The following is a 20,315-nucleotide window of genomic DNA, read 5'->3' as shown; positions in this document are numbered from 1 at the left end:
ACAACACCCCCCACGTGTCTTCACATTTGAGACCTGGGGAAATCTGGTAGAGGCACCTCGATGTACCGTAGATGACCTCCTCCGTCAGGCCCATACAGTAAGACAAGACCTCCACTTTATCTCGTAGATTTCTGGCCAGTGTCTGGGGAGAATTGTGAGCGAGTTTGATCTGTGGGCCAGGTGTGCAACAGGCAGTGCATGCCCAGTAAGTACCAGTGTCTCTTGGCAGTCTGGAAGCTAGTGTCCGTGTCTGCATAGTTATACTAGGGGATACACACCCTCTTGGATATAGGAATTTCTGAGGTGCAGGCAGGACACTAATAACCATTGAATATTGCAGGAATTAAGGCTCCCGGTTGCACGTGGTTTCTGAGGGGAAGTCCAAAGGGGCTAAGGCTAAGCTTAGGGAAGTTGAAGATCAGGATATAGGCTGCAACACCAAGTAAGTTAGTCCTTTATACGTGCATGCAGGCGAGTTTCTTGCAACACCAATCATTTGTGAAAATCTGTCCTATAAGCCACTTGTGAGGCTGAGGTACCCACCTCAGAGCTCGGTGTCAACAGAGTTTGCCAGGGTAGGCGACTCACTTGGAGGCAGTCCACACAAATTTTCACACAAGGAATGCGATCTCCTCACCCACGGTTGAGTCACTTGTTTGCACAGAACTGCTTAATGCCTCAAATGATGTAGTGGAAGTTTTAGCAGTAAAGGTCGAGAACCAAAACCTAGTCATTGTGGTAGTCTACAAGCCTCCGGATGCAACATCCCAGCAATTCCAGGAACAGCTGTTAAAAATTGACCACTGTCTGGAAAATCTTCCAGCCCCTGCACCCAACATCTTGCTCCTGGGGGATTTCAACTTAAGGCACCTAAAATGGAGGAATATAGCAAATAATATTGTTGCAGTAATAACACCAGGAGGCAGCTCTGATGAAAACTCACACTCGCACAAAATTCAATTTAAACCAGCAAATAATAGAGCCTACTAGACTGGAGAATACACTAGACCTCATCTTCACTAACAATGATGATCTGATAAGAAATGTCACCATATCAAAAACAATATACTCAGATCACAACATAATTGAGGTTCAGACATATATGCGTGGAGCCCCAGACCGACAAAATGAGACTAGTCACGAGGGAGCATTCACCAAATTCAACTTCAATAACAAAAACATAAAGTGGGACCAAGTAAACCAAGTCCTAACCGATATAAGCTGGGAAGATACACTAAGCAACACAGACCCCAACTTATGCCTAGAACAGATTAACTCGGTGGCACTCGATGTATGCACAAGGCTTATTCCTCTAAGAAAAAGGAGGAGTAGATGTAAAATAGAAAGAGACAGGCGCTCCCTTTACAGGCGACGGAAAAGAATAACAGAGCGGCTAAAAGAGGTCAATATATCTGAAATGCGTAGGGAGACACTGGTCAGAGAAATAGCAAGCATCGAACTTAAGCTAAAAGAATCCTTTAGGAGTCAGGAATCGCGGGAAGAACTAAAAGCCATAAATGAAATCGAAAGAAACCCAAAGTATTTCTTCTCCTATGCCAAATCAAAATCGAGAACAACGTCCAGTATTGGGCCCCTACTTAAACAAGATGGGTCCTACACAGATGACAGCAAGGAAATGAGTGAGCTACTCAAGTCCCAATATGACTCAGTTTTTAGCAAGCCGCTAACCAGACTGAGAGTCGAAGATCAAAATGAATTTTTTATGAGAAAGCCACAAAATTTGATTAACACAAGCCTATCCGATGTTATCCTGACGCCAAATGACTTCGAACAGGCGATAAATGACATGCCCATGCACTCTGCCCCAGGGCCAGACTCATGGAACTCTGTGTTCATCAAGAACTGCAAGAAGCCCCTATCACGAGCCTTTTCCATCCTATGGAGAGGGAGCATGGACACGGGGGTCGTCCCTCAGTTACTAAAAACAACAGACATAGCCTCACTCCACAAAGGGGGCAGTAAAGCAATAGCAAAGAACTACAGACCAATAGCACTAACATCCCATATCATAAAAATCTTTGAAAGGGTCCTAAGAAGCAAGATCACCACCCATCTAGAAACCCATCAGTTACACAACCCAGGGCAACATGGGTTTAGAACAGGTCGCTCCTGTCTGTCTCAACTATTGGATCACTACGACAAGGTCCTAAATGCACTAGAAGACAAAAAGAATGCAGATGTAATATATACAGACTTTGCAAAAGCCTTCGACAAGTGTGACCATGGCATAATAGCGCACAAAATGCGTGCTAAAGAAATAACAGGAAAAGTCGGTCGATGGATCTATAATTTCCTCACTAACAGAACACAGAGAGTAGTCGTCAACAGAGTAAAGTCCGAGGCAGCTACGGTGAAAAGCTCTGTTCCACAAGGCACAGTACTAGCTCCCATCCTGTTCCTCATCCTCATATCCGACATAGACAAGGATGTCAGCCACAGCACCGTGTCTTCCTTTGCAGATGACACCCGAATCTGCATGACAGTGTCTTCCATTGCAGACACTGCAAGGCTCCAGGCGGACATCAACCAAATCTTTCAGTGGGCTGCGGAAAACAATATGAAGTTCAACGATGAGAAATTTCAATTACTCAGATATGGTAAACATGAGGAAATTAAATCTTCATCAGAGTACAAAACAAATTCTGGCCACAAAATAGAGCGAAACACCAACGTCAAAGACCTGGGAGTGATTATGTCGGAGGATCTCACCTTCAAGGACCATAACATTGTATCAATCGCATCTGCTAGAAAAATGACAGGATGGATAATGAGAACCTTCAAAACTAGGGAGGCCAAGCCCATGATGACACTCTTCAGGTCACTTGTTCTATCTAGGCTGGAGTATTGCTGCACTCTAACAGCACCTTTCAAGGCAGGTGAAATTGCCGACCTAGAAAATGTACAGAGAACTTTCACGGCACGCATAACGGAGATAAAACACCTCAATTACTGGGAGCGCTTGAGGTTTGTAAACCTGTATTCCCTGGAACGCAGGAGGGAGAGATACATGATTATATACACCTGGAAAATCCTAGAGGGACTAGTACCGAACTTGCACACGAAAATCACTCACTACGAAAGCAAAAGACTTGGCAGACGATGCACCATCCCCCCAATGAAAAGCAGGGGTGTCACTAGCATGTTAAGAGACCATACAATAAGTGTCAGGGGCCCGAGACTGTTCAACTGCCTCCCAGCACACATAAGGGGGATTACCAACAGACCCCTGGCAGTCTTCAAGCTGGCACTGGACAAGCACCTAAAGTCAGTTCCTGATAAGCCGGGCTGTGGCTCGTACGTTGGTTTGCATGCAGCCAGCAGCAACAGCCTGGTTGATCAGGGGCTGATCCACCAGGAGGCCTGGTCACAGACCGGGCCGCGGGGGCGTTGACCCCCGAAACTCTCTCCAGGTAAACTCCAGGCCAGTTAGGTATGTTATAATATGATAACTGGAGTTTACCTGGAGAGAGTTTCGGGGGTCAACGCCCCCGCGGCCCGGTCTGTGACCAGGCCTTTTGGTGGATCAGCCCCTGATCAACCAGGCTGTTGCTGCTGGCTGCACGCAAACCAACGTACGAGCCACAGCCCGGCTGATCAGGAACTGACTTTAGGTGCTTGTCCAGTGCCAGCTTGAAGACTGCCAGGGGTCTGTTGGTAATCCCCCTTATGTGTGCTGGGAGGCAGTTGAACAGTCTCGGGCCCCTGACACTTATTGTATGGTGTTGTGGGTGATCCAGCTGCTTCAAGTGACCAGAGAAAATCTGGTAAGTGGTGGTATTATATATAAGTATTTTTCCCTGATGGATATATATCAATCAATCAATCAATCAAGTTTATTCTCTATAAAGATTACAATGTGGGGTTTACATGTTTTGGATATTGTGTGGTTTACATGTTATAAAATACTAATTACAGAGGGGGCCACTAGGAGACCTAGCATGACTAGGCATTTCGGGCAGACTTAGATTAATTCTTAACTCTAAATTAATATGGATTATGGAGTAAGTTGGTATTAAGGCTAAGTGACTACATTATAGTTTGTGTGTGTAACCCCCCCCCCCCCGCACTTTTCTTTCTGTCAGTCTAATATAATCCATACAGTCCACAATTAATTAGTAGCGCCGTGCTTGTGGGTGCTATTTATTTCTAAGTTATAGTACTGGTCTAGGATAGATGTGGATAAGATTTGTGAGGTCGAAGGGGCCACTTGGAGCGACCACACGTCTACACAGGGTAACTACTGTAAACAACATATGGTTGTCACCTCCCAATGAGATTACTTGTATGAATGTAATGTTGAGGTACAAACAGGTGATTTAATTTCCATACCGGGGGTTAACAACTGGGCAGGGGATTAACAAGTGGGCAGGGAGTTAACAAATGAGCAGGGAGTTAACAAATGGGCAGGGAGTTAACAAGTGGACCGAGGGTTAACTAGTGGGCAGGGGGTTAACAAGTGGGCAGGGAGTTAACAAGTGGGCAGAGTTAACAAGTGGGCAGGGAGTTAACAAGTGGACAGGGGGTTAACTAATGGGTAGGGAGTTAACAAGTGGGCAGGGGGTTAACAAGTGGGTAGGGGGATTAACAAGTGGGCAGAGGGTTAACAAGTGGACAGGGGGTTAACTAGTGGGCAGGGAGTTAACAAGTGGACTGGGGGTTAACTAGTGGGCAGGGAGTTAACAAGTGGGCAGGGAGTTAACAAGTGGGCAGAGAGTTAACAAGTGGGCAGGGAGTTAACAAGTGGATAGGGGGTTAACTAGTGGGCAGGGAGTTAACAAGTGAGCAGAGAGTTAACAAGTGGGCAGGGAGTTAACAAGTGGACAGGGGGTTAACTAGTGGGCAGGGAGCTAACAAGTGGGCAGGGAGTTAACAAGTGGGCAGAGAGTTAACTAATGGGCAGGGAGTTAACAAGTGGATAGGGGGTTAACTAGTGGGCAGGGAGTTAACAAGTGCTGCCAGCTTATCATAATTCCATCACCGAGCACAAATAAGTGCATCGTACCTTCTTATATAGACTAATAATATAAAGCAAGATATTTTAATTTTAACTATGAACGAAGACATATACAATATAAATTACATGAAAATTCAATATATACAAAATATATACATATGGTGGCTATAGTGGTGGTTACAGCTCATGACGCTGCTGCCCTTATATTACAACAACATTATCAGCTGGTCTCAACCTTGTACGTGTTCTCCCTCTCTTATTGTTGCTGTACGTAGGTATGTTGTACGTGGTATCACTTTTATTGTTCTTGTGCTGGTTCACCGTACGTGGGTATGTTGTACGTGGTATCACTTATTGTTATTGTGCTGGTTCACTGTACGTAGGTATGTTGTACGTGGTATCACTTTTTGTTATTGTGCTGGTTCACGGTACGTAGGTATGTTGTACGTGGTATCACTTTTTGTTATTGTGCTGGTTCACGGTACGTAGGTATGTTGTACGTGGTATCACTTTTTGTTATTGTGCTGGTTCACGGTACGTAGGTATGTTGTACGTGGTGTCATTTATTATTTTGCTGGTTCACGGTACATAGGTATGTTGTACATGGTATCACTTATTGTGCTGGTTCACTGTACGTAGGTATGTTGTACGTGGTATCACTTATTGTTATTGTGCTGGTTCACTGTACGTAGGTATGTTGTACGTGGTATCACTTATTGTTATTGTGCTGGTTCACTGTACGTAGGTACGTTGTACGTGGTATCACTTATTGTTATTGTGCTGGTTCACGGTACGTAGGTATGTTGTATGTGATTTCACCTTTATTGTTCTTGTGCTGGTTCATGGTACGTGGGTATGTTGTACGTGGTATGGCTGGGTTGGTAGTGTCCTCAGCTCACACTAGGCGACCGGGATCAATCCACGGCACGGGTGAAACATTGTGCATGTTACCTTACACCTGCTGTCACGTCACCTAGCAGAAAGTAGGTACCTGGGTGTTAGTTACCTTACACATGCTGTCACATTACGTAGCAGAAAGTAGGTACCTGGGTGTTAGTTACCTTACACCTGCTGTCACGTCACCTAGCAGTAAGTAGGCACCTGGATGTTACCTTACGCCCGCTATCATGTCACCTAGCAGTAAGTAGGTACCTGGGTGTTACCTTACACCTGCTGTCATGTCACCTAACAGCAAGTAGGCACCTGGGTGTTAGTTACCTTACACCTGCTGGCACATTACCTAGCAGTAAGTAGATACCTGAGTGTTAGTTACCTTACACATGCTGTCACTTCACCCAGCAGTAAGTAGGTACCTAGGTGTTAGTTACCCTACACCACAGATCTGTGTGAGTGACACTGGCGTCAGTAACATAGATCAGTGTCAGTGACACTGGCATCAGTAACATCAATGTGAGTGACACTGCATCAGTAACATAGGTCTGTGTGAGTGACACTGGCATCAGTAACAGATCAGTGTAACACTGGCATCAGTAACAGATCAGTGTAACACTGGCATCAGTAACAGATCAGTGTAACACTGGCATCAGTAACAGATCAGTGTAACACTGGCATCAGTAACAGATCAGTGTAACACTGGCATCAGTAACAGATCAGTGTAACACTGGCATCAGTAACAGATCAGTGTAACACTGGCATCAGTAACAGATCAGTGTAACACTGGCATCAGTAACAGATCAGTGTAACACTGGCATCAGTAACAGATCAGTGTAACACTGGCATCAGTAACAGATCAGTGTAACACTGGCATCAGTAACAGATCAGTGTAACACTGGCATCAGTAACATAGGTCTGTGTGAGTGACACTGGCATCAGTAACACAGATCAGTGTGAGTGACACTGGCATCAGTAACAGATCAGTGTAACACTGGTGTCAGTAACAGATCAGTGTAACACTGGCATCAGTAACATAGATCTGTGTGAGTGACACTGGTGTCAGTAACATAGATCAGTGCGAGTGACACTGGCATCAGTAACGTAGATCAGTGTGAGTGACACTGGCATCAGTACCATAGATCAGTGTGAGTGACACTGGCATCAGTAACATAGATCAGTGTGAGTGACACTGGCATCAGTAACATAGATCAGTGTGAGTGACACTGGCATCAGTAACATAGATCAGTGTGAGTGACACTGGCGTCAGTAACATAGATCAGTGTGAGTGACACTGGCGTCAGTAACATAGATCAATGTGAGTGACACTGGCGTCAGTAACATAGATCAGTGTGAGTGACACTGGCGTCAGTAACATAGATCAGTAACATAGCCCCAGACCGACAAAATGAGATTAGTAACAAGGGAGCCTTCACCAAATTCAACTTCAATAACAAGAACATAAAGTGGGCACCAAATAAATCAAGTCCTAACCGATATAAGCTGGGAAGATAGACTAAGCAACACAGACCCCAACTTATGCCTAGAACAGATTAACTCGGTGGCACTCGATGTATGCTCAAGGCTTATTCCTTTAAGAAAAAGGAGGAGTAGATGTAAAATAGAAAGAGACAGGCGCTCCCTTTACAGGCGTAGGGAGTCACTGGTCAGAGAAATAGCAAACATCGAACTTAAGCTAAAGGAATCTTATAGGAGTCACGAATCGCGGGAAGAACTAAAAGCCATAAATGAAATCGAAATAAACCCAAAGTATTTCTTTTCTTATGACAAATCAAAGTCGAGAACAACATCCAGTATTGGGCCCCTACTTAAACAAGATGGGTCCTACACAGATGACAGCAAGGAAATGGGTGAGCTACTCAAGTCCCAATATGACTCAGTTTTTAGCAAGCCGCTAGCCAGACTGAGAGCCGAAGATCAAAATGAATTTTTTATGAGAGAGCCACAGAATTTGGTTAACACAAGCCTATCTGATATTATCCTGACGCCAAATGACTTCAAACAGGCGATAAATGACATGCCCATGCACTCTCCCGCAGGGCCAGACTCATGGAACTCCGTGTTCATCAAGAACTGCAAGAAGCCCCTATCACAAGCTTTTACCATCCTATGGAGAGGGAGCATGGACACAGGGGTCGTCCCACAGTTACTAAAAACAACATAGCCTCACTCCACGAAGGGAGCAGTAAAGCAATAGCAAAGAACTACAGACCGATAGCACTAACATCCCATATCGTAAAAATCTTTGAAAGGGTCCTAAGAAGCAAGATTGCCACCCATCTAGATACCCATCAATTACACAACCCAGGGCAACATGGATTTAGAGCAGGTCGCTCCTGTCTGTCTCAGCTACTGGATCACTACAAGGTCCTAGATGCACTAGAAGACAAAAAGAATGCAGTTGTAATATATACAGACTTTGCAAAAGCCTTCGACAAGTGTGACCATGGTGTAATAGCGCGCAAAATGCGTGCTAAAGGAATAACAGGAAAAGTTGGTAGATGGATCTATAATTTCCTCACAAACAGAACACAGAGTAGTAGTCAACAGAGTAAAGTTTGAGGCAGCTATGGTGAAAAGCTCTGTTCCACAAGGCACAGTACTCGCTCCCATCTTGTTTCTCATCCTCATATCTGACATAGACAAGGATGTCAGCCACAGCACCGTGTCTTCCTTTGCAGATGACACCCGAATCTGCATGACAGTGTCTTCCATTGCAGACACTGCAAGGCTCCTGGTGGACATCAACCAAATCTTTCAGTGGGCTGCAGAAAACAATATGAAGTTCAACGATGAGAAATTTCAATTACTCTGATATGGTAAACACGAGGAAATTAAAACTTCATCAGAGTACAAAACAAATTCTGGCCACAAAATAGAGCAAAAAACCAACATCAAAAACCTGGAAGTGATCATGTTGGAGGATCTCACCTTCAAGGACCATAACATTGTATCAGTCACATCTGCTAGAAAAATGACAGGATGGATAATGAGAACCTTCAAAACTAGGGATGCCAAGTCCTTGATGACACTATTCAGGTCGCTTGTTCTATCTAGGCTGGAATGTTGCTGCACACTAACAGCACCTTTCAAGGCAGGTGAAATTGCTGACCTAGAAAATGTACAGAGAACCTTCACAGCGCGTATAACGGAGATAAAACACCTCAATTACTGGGAGCACTTGAAGTTCCTGAATCTGTACTCCCTAGAATGCAGGCGGGAGAGATACATGATTATATACACCTGGAAAATCCTAGAGGTACTAGTACCGAACTTGCACACGAAAATCACTCGCAACGAAAGCAAAAGACTCGGCAGACAATGCAACATCCCCCCAATGAAAAGCAGGGGTGTCACTAGCACGTTAAGAGACAATACAATAAGTGTCAGGGGCCCGAGACTGTTCAACTGCCTCCCAGCATACATACGGGGGATTACCAATAGACCCCTGGCTGTCTTCAAGCAGGCACTGGACAAGCACCTAAAGTCGGTACCTGACCAGCCGGGCTGTGGCTCGTACGTTGGATTGCGTGCAGCCAGCAGTAACAGCCTGGTTGATCAGGCTCTGATCCACCAAGATCAGACTGGGCCGCAGGGGCATTGACCCCCAGAAAACTCTCCAGGTGAACTCCAGTGTGAGTGACACTGGCGTCAGAAACAAATCAGTGTGATTGACACCGGCATCAGTAGCATAGATCAGTGTAACACTGGCGCCAGTAACATAGATCAGTGTGAGTAACTCTGGCGTCAGTAACATAGATCAGTGTGAGTGACGCTGGCGTCAGTAACACAGATCAGTGTGAGTGATGCTGGCATCAGTAACATAGATCAGTGTGAATGACACTGGCGTCAATAACATAGATCAGTGTGAGTGATGCTGGCATCAGTAAGATATATCAGTGTGAGTGATGCTGGCATCAGTAAGATAGATCAGTGTGAGTGATGCTGGCATCAGTAAGATAGATCAGTGTGAGTGATGCTGGCATCAGTAAGATAGATCAGTGTGAGTGATGCTGGCATCAGTAAGATCAGTGTGAGTGATGCTGGCATCAGTAAGATCAGTGTGAGTGATGCTGGCATCAGTAAGATAGATCAGAGTGAGTGATGCTGGCATCAGTAAGATAGATCAGAGTGAGTGATGCTGGCATCAGTAAGATAGATCAGTGTGAGTGATGCTGGCATCAGTAAGATAGATCATTGTGAGTGATGCTGGCATCAGTAAGATAGATCATTGTGAGTGATGCTGGCATCAGTAAGATCAATGTGAGTGATGCTGGCATCAGTAAGATCATTGTGAGTGATGCTGGCATCAGTAAGATAGATCAATGTGAGTGATGCTGGCATCAGTAAGATAGATCAGTGTGAGTGATGCGAGCATCAGTAAGATAGATCAGTGTGAGTGATGCTGGCATCAGTAAGATAGATCAGTGTGAGTGATGCTGGCATCAGTAAGATAATTCAGTGTGAGTGATGCTGGCATCAGTAAGATAGGTCAGTGTGAGAGATGCTGGCATCAGTAAGATAGATCAGAGTGATGCTGGCATCAGTAAGATCAGTGTGAGTGATGCTGGCATCAGTAAAATAGATCAGAGTGATGCTGGCATCAGTAAGATCAGTGTGAGTGATGCTGGCATCAGTAAGATAGATCAGTGTGAGTGATGCTGGCATCAGTAAGATCAGTGTGAGTGATGCTGGCATCAGTAAGATAGATCAGTGTGAGTGATGTTGGCATCAGTAAGATAGATCAGAGTGAGTGATGCTGGCATCAGTAAGATAGATCAGTGTGGGTGGTGCTGGCATCAGTAAGATTGTGTGAGTGATGCTGGCATCAGTAAGATAGATGAGTGTGAGTGATGCTGGCATCAGTAAGATAGATGAGTGTGAGTGATGCTGGTATCAGTAAGATAGATCAGTGTGAGTGATGCTGGCATCAGTAAGATAGATCATTGTGAGTGATGCTGGCATCAGTAAGATAGATCAGCGTGAGTGATTCTGGCATCAGTAAGATAGATCATTGTGAGTGATGTTGGCATCAGTAAGATAGATCATTGTGAGTGATGCTGGCATCAGTAAGATAGATCAGTGTGAGTGATGCTGGCATCAGTAAGATAGATCAGTGTGAGTGATGCTGGCATCAGTAAGATAGATCAGTGTGAGTGATGCTGGCATCAGTAAGATAGATCATTGTGAGTGATGCTGGCATCAGTAAGATAGATCAATGTGAGTGATGCTGGCATCAGTAAGATAGATCATTGTGAGTGTTGCTGGCATCAGTAAGATTGATCAGAGTGAGTGATGCTGGCATCAGTAAGATAGATCAGTGTGAGTGATGCTGGCATCAGTAAGATAGATCATTGTGAGTGATGCTGGCATCAGTAAGATAGATCAGTGTGAGTGATGCTGGCATCAGTAAGATAGATCATTGTGAGTGATGCTGGCATTAGTTAGATCAATGTGAGTGATGCTGACATCAGTAAGATCATTGTGAGTGATGCTGGCATCAGTAAGATAGATCATTGCGAGTGATGCTGGCATCAGTAAGATAGATCAATATGAGTGATGCTGGCATCAGTAAGATAGATCATTGTGAGTGATGCTGGCATCAGTAAGATAGATCATTGTGAGTGATGCTGGCATCAGTAAGATAGATCAGTGTGAGTGATGCTGGCATCAGTAAGATAGATCATTGTGAGTGATGCTGGCATTAGTTAGATGAATGTGAGTGATGCTGGCATCAGTAAGATTTTGAGTGATGCTGGCATCAGTAAGATAGATCATTGCGAGTGATGCTGGCATCAGTAAGATAGATCAATGTGAGTGATGCTGGCATCAGTAAGATAGATCATTGTGAGTGATGCTGGCATCAGTAAGATAGATCATTGTGAGTGATGCTGGCATCAGTAAGATAGATCAATGTGAGTGATGCTGGCATCAATAAGATAAATCATTGTGAGTGATGCTGGCATTAGTAAGATAGATCAGTGTGAGTGATGCTGGCATCAGTAAGATAGATCAGTGTGAGTGATGCTGGCATCAGTAAGATAGATCAGTGTGAGTGATGCTGGCATCAGTAAGATAGATCAGTGTGAGTGATGCTGGCATCAGTAAGATAGATCAGAGTGAGTGATGCTGGCATCAGTAAGATAGATCATTGTGAGTGATGCTAGCATCAGTAAGATAGATCATTGTGAGTGATGCTGGCATCAGTAAGATAGATCATTGTGAGTGATGCTGGCATCAGTAAGATAGATCAGGGTGAGTGATGCTGACATCAATAGGATAGATCAGTGTGAGTGATGCTGGTATCAGTAAGATAGATCAGTGTGAGTGATGCTGGCATCAGTAAGATAGATCAGTGTGAGTGATGCTGGCATCAGTAAGATAGATCAGTGTGAGTGATGCTGGCATCAGTAAGATAGGTAATAATAAAAACTTTATTTTAGCATGATATAAATTTGAACAAAGGACTATAACAACTGGGTGTACATGCTGACAAAATCCTTTATATGCAGAACGTTTCAGGCAAACTTAAGACTAACTTAAGATTAATAAGACCAATAACAGTGCAGTAAATTTGTACATATAGCCATTAGGTGAGTTACAATGAATTCAAGATAATTGAATATTCTCTTACTTTATGCTATATGGCTTTAGTAGGTTTGTTAGAGAAGAATTAGTTTTGATTATTAACCTAAGGTGAACGCAATGGAATAATTAACATTTGTGAGGATTACAGATATTGAGAGTAAGTATATATTGATTGTTTTACCTATGTTCGTGATATTGAGCAAATGCATCTTTAGTTTTTACATATGTATTTATGATGGGCTGAGATAGGTAAAGGAGATAAGGTGTCTTTTAGCTAGTTTTAAAAATGCTAGCTGAGCCAGTGGTTCTATAGATTTCTGGCAGAGAGTTGCAGATTTTGGGTCCTTTTATTTACAATAAGTTTTTGAAAAGATTTAGCCTGACACAGGGAATGTCAGAGATTTTTGTGCCTAGTGTTGTGTCCATGGGTCATATTGCAACTCAGGAAAGCACTGCAGGTCAGGATTTATGAGAATTGATTGTACTGTAAATGTGGGTGGCACAGTTGTACGAGTGAATGTTTTGTATAGTGAGTAGGTTTAGGTTTTTGAAGAGTTGGGGGGGGGGGGTTTGTCTAGCAGTGGATTGTGTGATCATTCGCACTGCAGCTGTTTGCTGGATTATTACTAGTCTTAGGTGATTTGTAGTTGTGGATCCTCAGGCACAAATAGCATAGTTGATGCAGGGGTAGATCAGTGAATGGTATAGTGTAAGTAATGTTGTTTGTGGTACATAGTAATGCATCTTTGAGAGGATGCCAACTGTTTTATAGTTATTTTTTTTTTTTTTTTTTTTTTTTTTTTTGTGTGTGTGTGTGTGTGTGTGTGTGTGTGTGTGTGTGTGTGTGTGTGTGTGTGTGTGTGTGTGTGTGTGTGTGTGTGTGTGTCTGTGTTGGATATGGGTGTTGAATTTCAGGTTGCTGTCAAGGTGCAGACCCAGGAACTTTCTCCTTATTATGTTTAGCAATAAGGGTGTTTTTAAGCATAATGTTTAGTTGGATGTCATACTGCAGCTCAGAGGTCATACTGCAGCTTTATACATCATTAGTGGTGACGTATACTTAGCTCAGTGGTGACGTGTACTTAGCTCTGTGAAGACCTGTTTGTGTGCTCTCTCTGAAATCTGAACCAGGATGCCCTCTCTTGAGCAACTTTACCAGCAGCTGAGAGAAGAGCTCAGAGTTGCTAAGCTGGAGATACGGCGATTAACGGAGGAGAACAAGAGGATTCGTAGTAATCCTCCTGTTGTGAGTCCCCAGGTTAAGAGGAGAGCTTGGTCAGTGGCCGGGCAACGTGGAACCAAACTGAGGATCAAGAAAACGGTTGGAGAGGCAGAAACAACGAGAAACCAGAAGACTACCGTGGAAACTTCCAACCCATTCTCGGTGCTACCTGACGAATATGAGTGTTCTACTGGGAATGCCACAACGAGCACCAAGGAAGCATTGGCAGATGTGAGTGAGACATCCCTAGAAACCCCAACGAAGACCATCGACAATGTCTTGACGAATCCCACAAGTGGTGTAATGCTACCTGACAAATGTGAGTCGACTACTGGGAGCATCACGAAAGATGATGCCAAGGAAGGTAAAAGCATTGTTGTTGTTGGGGATAGCCAGATTAGGTACATGGATAGGGCATTCTGCTTGAAGGATAGGAGTAGGAGGCAGAGAGTGTGTTTTCCTGGGGCTGGGATGAAGGATATTGTTAGCCATCTGGATGACATCATGAGAGGTAATGGGAGCAATCCTATTATCTGTCTCAGTGCTGGAGGCAACGATGTTGGCAGACATAGGAGTGATGACCTGATTAGCAGGTATAGGTCAGCTATAGAGATAATTAGGAGGAAGGGTGGGAAACCTGTCATATGTGGCATTTTGCCAAGGAGAGGAGTTGGAAATGAATGGTTGTCCAGAGCAATTGGTGTCAATTGCTGGCTGGACAAATACTGTAAGGAAAATGCGGTAACATTCATTGACAACTGGGACCTCTTCTATGGCAGAAATGACATGTATGCCAGGGATGGGGTTCACTTATCTAGGTCTGGGGTGGGAGCACTGGCCAACGCAGTGGAGGGAGCTGTTAGGTCTTTAAACTAGGAATAGTTAGTGGTATGGGTTTTGGCGGGAAAACAGTGAAGTTGCAGTGTAGTAATATGAGTACTAGGAGAACTAGTAATAGGCAAAATGAGGTGGATATTGGAAAGCCAGTGGCACTAATTGACAAGGACAGTAATAGGTTTAGTGGAATAACAGAAAGGAGCAGGAAGGGTAAAGAGAGAGGAGGGTCTTTAAATATATATTACACAAATAGTCGCAGTGCTAGGAATAAGATGGACGAGTTGAGACTAGTTGCTAGTGCAGGTAACATTGATGTATTTGCCATAACTGAGACGTGGTTTAATTCAAAAAGTCGGGACATGCCTGCAGAATGTCACATTCAGGGTTTTAAATTGTTCCAAGTAGATAGAAGTGTTGGGAAGGGAGGTGGGGTGGCATTGTATGTCCGAGATCGCTTGAACTGTTGCATGAAAATGGGTATTAAGTCTGAAGTAACACATACAGAGTGGCATGTAAAATTAATTTTAGGTGTGATATACCGTCCCCCAAACTTAGATAGGGACCAGGGGAGACTACTATGGGAGGAAATTGTTAGGGCCACAAGGCACGATAATGTAGTAATTCTAGGAGACTTTAACTTTAGTCATATTGATTGGAATTTCTTGACTGGGAATTTAGAATCATACGACTTCTTAGAAGTAGTTCAGGATTGTTTTTTGAAGCAGTTTGTGACAGAACCTACAAGGGGTAATAACCTGCTTGACTTAGTTCTGGCAAACAATGAATCCCTTGATAATTTAGAAGTTTCAGAGGAACTGGGTGCTAGCGACCACAAACCAATTACATTTAGCATTGAATGGAAGTATGATAGTAGGGATAACTCAGTAACAGTCCCAGATTTTCGCTTAGCAGATTACGATGGGCTTAGAGAACACTTATCATCTGTTGACTGGGGTAACGAAGAGAGCTATCAATATGACAGTTTTCTGAACACTATACATGAGGCTCAAAGAACGTTTATCCCGTATAAAGAAATTAGATCAAATAGAAATGACCCAAAATGGATGAATAATAGGCTGAAATATCTACTAGGGCATAAGAAAGGAATTTATAGGCATATCAAAAGAGGTGAGGGTCATCTTATGAATCAGTATATTGACATTAAGAGGGACATTAAAAAGGGGATAAGAAAAGCTAAAAGGGACTATGAAATTAAAGTTGCTAGGGAGTCTAAAACTAACCCAAAAAGTTTTTTCCAGGTCTATAGAACAAAAGTTAGAGATAAGATAGGTCCCCTTAAAAATAACTATGGGCATCTTACTGACAAAGAGAATGAAATGTGCTCGATTTTAAATAATTATTTTCTCTCGGTTTTTACACAGGAAGACACTAACAATATTCCAGTAATTAATTTTTATAGTGGGCTAGAAGAAGATAAATTATGTAACATCACAGTCACTAGTGAAATGATTGTGAAGCAGATAGAGCGACTGAAGCAAAATAAGTCACCGGGTCCTGATGAGGTTTTTTCAAGGGTTCTTAAGGAATGCAAAATGGAACTCTGTGAACCATTAACTAATATTTTTAATTTATCTCTTCAAACAGGTGTAGTGTCTGATATGTGGAAGATGGCTAATGTAATTCCTATTTTTAAAACAGGGAACAAGTCGTTACCGTCAAATTACTGCCCAATAAGCCTGACCTCAATTGTAGGCAAACTACTAGTCAATTATAGCTGAGATTATAAGAAGCCATCTTGATAAGCATAGCTTGATTAATGATACTCAGCATGGATTCACAAGAGGCCGGTCTTGTCTAACTAATTTATTAACTTTCTTAAGTAAAGCTTTTGAGGCTGTTGACCACGATAAAGAATTTGATATTATTTACTTAGATTTTAGTAAGGCTTTTGATAGAGTTCCGCACCAAAGACTGTTAAAGAAAGTGGCAGCTCATGGCATTGGGGGAAAAGTGCTCTCGTGGATCGAGTCATGGCTCACAGACAAGAAGCAGAGAGTGTCCATAAATGGGGTTAAATCTGAGTGGGGATCTGTAACAAGTGGTGTTCCACAGGGATCAGTCTTGGGCCCGTTGTTGTTCATAATATATATCAATGATTTTGATGAGGGAATTACTAGTGATATGAGCAAATTCGCCAATGACACAAAGATAGGTAGGATAATTGATTCAAACGTAGATGTTAGGGAACTTCAGGAGGATTTAAACAAACTCTATTCTTGGTCAGAAAAGTGGCAGATGCAGTTCAATGTAGATAAATGCAAAGCTCTGAAGCTCGGGGGTGTACATAACCCTAGCACTTATAAGTTAAATGATGTAGAACTTAGCCATACAGATTGCGAAAAGGACTTGGGGGTTATGGTGAGCAGCAACCTTAAACCAAGACAGCAATGCCTAAGCGTATGTAATAAGGCAAATAGATTACTGGGATTTATATCAAGAAGTGTAAGCAACAGAAGTCCAGAGGTCATACTGCAGCTTTATACATCATTAGTAAGGCCTCACCTAGATTATGCAGCTCAATTCTGGTCTCCATATTACAGAATGGACATAAATTCGTTAGAAAACATTCAGCGTAGGATGACTAAATTAATACATAGCATTAGAAATCTTCCTTTTGAAGAAAGATTGAAGACTCTTGAGTTACATTCACTTGTTAGACGAAGAATGAGGGGAGACCTGATCGAAGTGTATAAGTGGAAGATAGGTATTAATAAAGGGGATATTAATAAGGTCTTGAGGATATCTCTCCAAGAGAGAACCCGCAGTAATGGATTTAAATTAGGTAAGTTTAGATTTAGAAAGGACATAGGAAAGTATTGGTTTGGAAATAGGGTAGTTGATGAGTGGAACAGTCTACCTGGTTGGGTTATTGAGGCTAGGACCTTGGGTAGTTTCAAATTTAGGTTGGATAAGTACATGAGTGGTAGGGGTTGGATTTGAGTGGGACTTGCACATCAGAGCTTATTTCTTGGGTAGCATTGAAAATTGGGTTGGGCAAATGTTTTGTTAGTGGGATGAATTGTAAAGGACCTGTCAAGTATGGGCCAACAGGCCTCCTGCAGTGTTCGTCCTTTCTTATGTTCTTATGTGTGTGTGCACGTGTGTGTGTGTGTTGGATATGGGTGTTGAATTTCAGGTTGCTGTCAAGGTGCAGACCCAGGAACTTTCTCCTTATTATGTTTAGCAATAAGGGTGTTTTTAAGCATAATGTTTAGTTGGATGTCACTTGCTCTACTCCCAAACATAATGTAAAAGGTTTTGTCTATATTAAATGTAAGTTTATTGACCGTCATCCAGGTTGCTATTTTTGCTAGCTCTTCGTTAACGACAGTGTTGAGTGAGGCAAGCTTAGGGTGGGAGATGACAAGAGTTGTGTTGTCAGCAAAGACAACAGGAGTAAGTTGTGATGTTAGGTAAGACACATATGCAACAGTTAGGTATCTTTATTTTGAAATGTTTCGCCTACACAGTAGGCTTCTTCAGTCGAGTACAGGAAAGTTGATAGAAGCAGAAGAGACTTGAAGACGATGTAATCAGTCCATCACCCTTAAAGTTTTGAGGTGGTCAGTCCCTCAGTCTGGAGAAGAGCATTGTTCCATAGTCTGAAACAATATGGAGTTGAAGAGACAGGATGGAGCCTTATATAGCGCCAGGAGGTGAGACGTAGGTCACTAGTAGAAGTAAGAATGCAGATGTTGGGAGGTCAGGTCCCTCTCAAATCCAGCCGTTCTCACTAGTAGAGGTTGTCGAAGTTGATTGCAGGTCTGTACCAAGATACCCTTGTGTTGCAGTGTCTGACAGATTGAACATTAAAATGGTATAAAATACCGACAGGTTGTTAGGTAAGACACATATGCAACAGTTAGGTATCTTTATTTCGAAATGTTTCGCCTACACAGTAGGATTCTTCAGTCGAGTACAGAAAAGTTGATAGAAGCGGAAGAGACTTGAAGATGATGTAATCAGTCCATCACCCTTAAAGTTTTGAGGTGGTCAGTCCCTCAGTCTGGAGAAGAGCATTGTTCCATAGTCTGAAACAATATGGAGTTGAAGAGACAGGATGGAGCCTTATATAGCGCCAGGAGGTGAGACGTAGGTCACTAGTAGAAGTAAGAACGCAGATGTTGGGAGGTCAGGTCCCTCTCAAATCCAGCCGTTCTTACTTCTACTAGTGGCCTACGTCTCACCTCCTGGCGCTATATAAGGCTCCATCCTGTCTCTTCAACTGATACACACTACCCTGATACACACTAGCCTGATACACTACCCTGATTTGCACTACCCTGGTACACACTACCCTGGTACACACTATCCTGGTACACACTACCCTGGTACACACTACCCTGGTACACACTACCCTGGTACACACTACCTTGGTACACACTGCCCTTGTACACACTACCCTGGTACAAACTACCCTTGTACACACTACCCTGGTACACCCTGCCATGGTACACACTACCCTAGTATACTCTGCTGTAGAACACACTACCCTGGTACACACTACCCTGCCCCACACTACTCTGGTACATACTACCTTGGTACATACTACCCTTGTACATACTACCCTGGTACACACTACCCTTGTACATACTACCCTGGTACACACTGCCCTGGTACACACTAACCTGGTACACACTACCCTAAGACACACTACCTTGGTACACACTGCCCTTGTACACACTACCCTGATACACACACTACCCTGGTACACACTACCCTTGTACACACTACCCTGGTACACTACCCTGGTACAAACTACCCTTGTACACACTACCCTTGTACACCCTGCCATGGTACACACTACCCTAGTACACCCTGCTGTAGAACACACTACCCTGGTACACACTACCCTGCCCCACACTACCCTGGTACATACTACCTTGGTACATACTACCCTTGTACATACTACCCTGGTACATGCTACCCTTGTGCATACTACCCTGGTACACACTACCCTTGTACATACTACCCTGGTACACACTGCCCTGGTACACACTAACCTGGTACACACTACCCTGGTACACACTACCTTGGTACACACTGCCCTTGTACACACTACCCTGATACACACACTACCCTGATACACACACTACCCTTGTACACACTACCCTGGTACACACTGTCTTCGTACACAGTACCCTGGTACCCACTACCCTGGTACAAACTACCCTTGTACACACTACCCTGGTACACCTTGCCATGGTACACACTACCCTAGTACACCCTGCTGTAGAACACTTCCCTGGTACACACTACCCTGCCCCACACTACCCTGGTACATACCACCCTGGTACATACTACCCTGGTACATACTACCCTTGTACATACTACCCTGGTACATACTATCCTTGTACATACTACCCTGGTACACACTACCCTTGTACATACTACCCTGATACACACTACCCTTGTACATACTACCCTGGTACACACTGCCCTGGTACACACTAACCTGGTACTCACTACCTTGGTACACACTACCCTGGTACACTACCCTGGTACACACTACCCTTGTACGTACTACCCTGGTACACACTACCCATGTACATACTACTCTGGTACACACTACCCATGTACATACTACCCTGGTACACACTACCCTGGTACACACTACCCTGGAACACACTACTCTGGTACACACTACCCTGGTACACACTATTCTGGCACAACCTTCCTTGGTACACCATACAATAGTAAACTACTCTGGTACACTAATCTGGCATACACTGCCAGGTACACACTCCTGGTACACGCTAC

General features: G+C 43.5%; 1 protein-coding gene across 4 annotated transcripts in view; it reads left to right on the top strand.

Moving 5' to 3' along the window:
* Window positions 1–5,141: 5,141 nt before the first annotated feature.
* The window catches only part of LOC128687825 (zinc finger protein 271-like), a 64,852-nt gene continuing 49,678 nt past the window's right edge, over window positions 5,142–20,315 (top strand). The window contains exon 1 of one of the 4 annotated variants that reach the window (XM_070080877.1): window positions 5,142–5,213. Coding sequence is in view for 1 of the 4 variants with exons in the window: in XM_070080775.1 (XP_069936876.1) it covers window positions 5,162–5,250 (89 nt within the window). In the remaining 3 variants the exon portion in view is untranslated. Of the gene's footprint in view, window positions 5,251–20,315 lie in introns of all 4 variants that reach the window. The other 3 variants (XM_070080775.1, XM_070080819.1, XM_070080930.1) reach the window with 3 other exon arrangements.

This window comes from Cherax quadricarinatus, chromosome 1 (assembly GCF_038502225.1).
Source record: "Cherax quadricarinatus isolate ZL_2023a chromosome 1, ASM3850222v1, whole genome shotgun sequence".
NCBI classification, from domain to species: domain Eukaryota; kingdom Metazoa; phylum Arthropoda; class Malacostraca; order Decapoda; family Parastacidae; genus Cherax; species Cherax quadricarinatus.
Note: the sequence above shows the minus strand (reverse complement) of the source record. Positions and strands in the feature narration are given on the sequence as shown.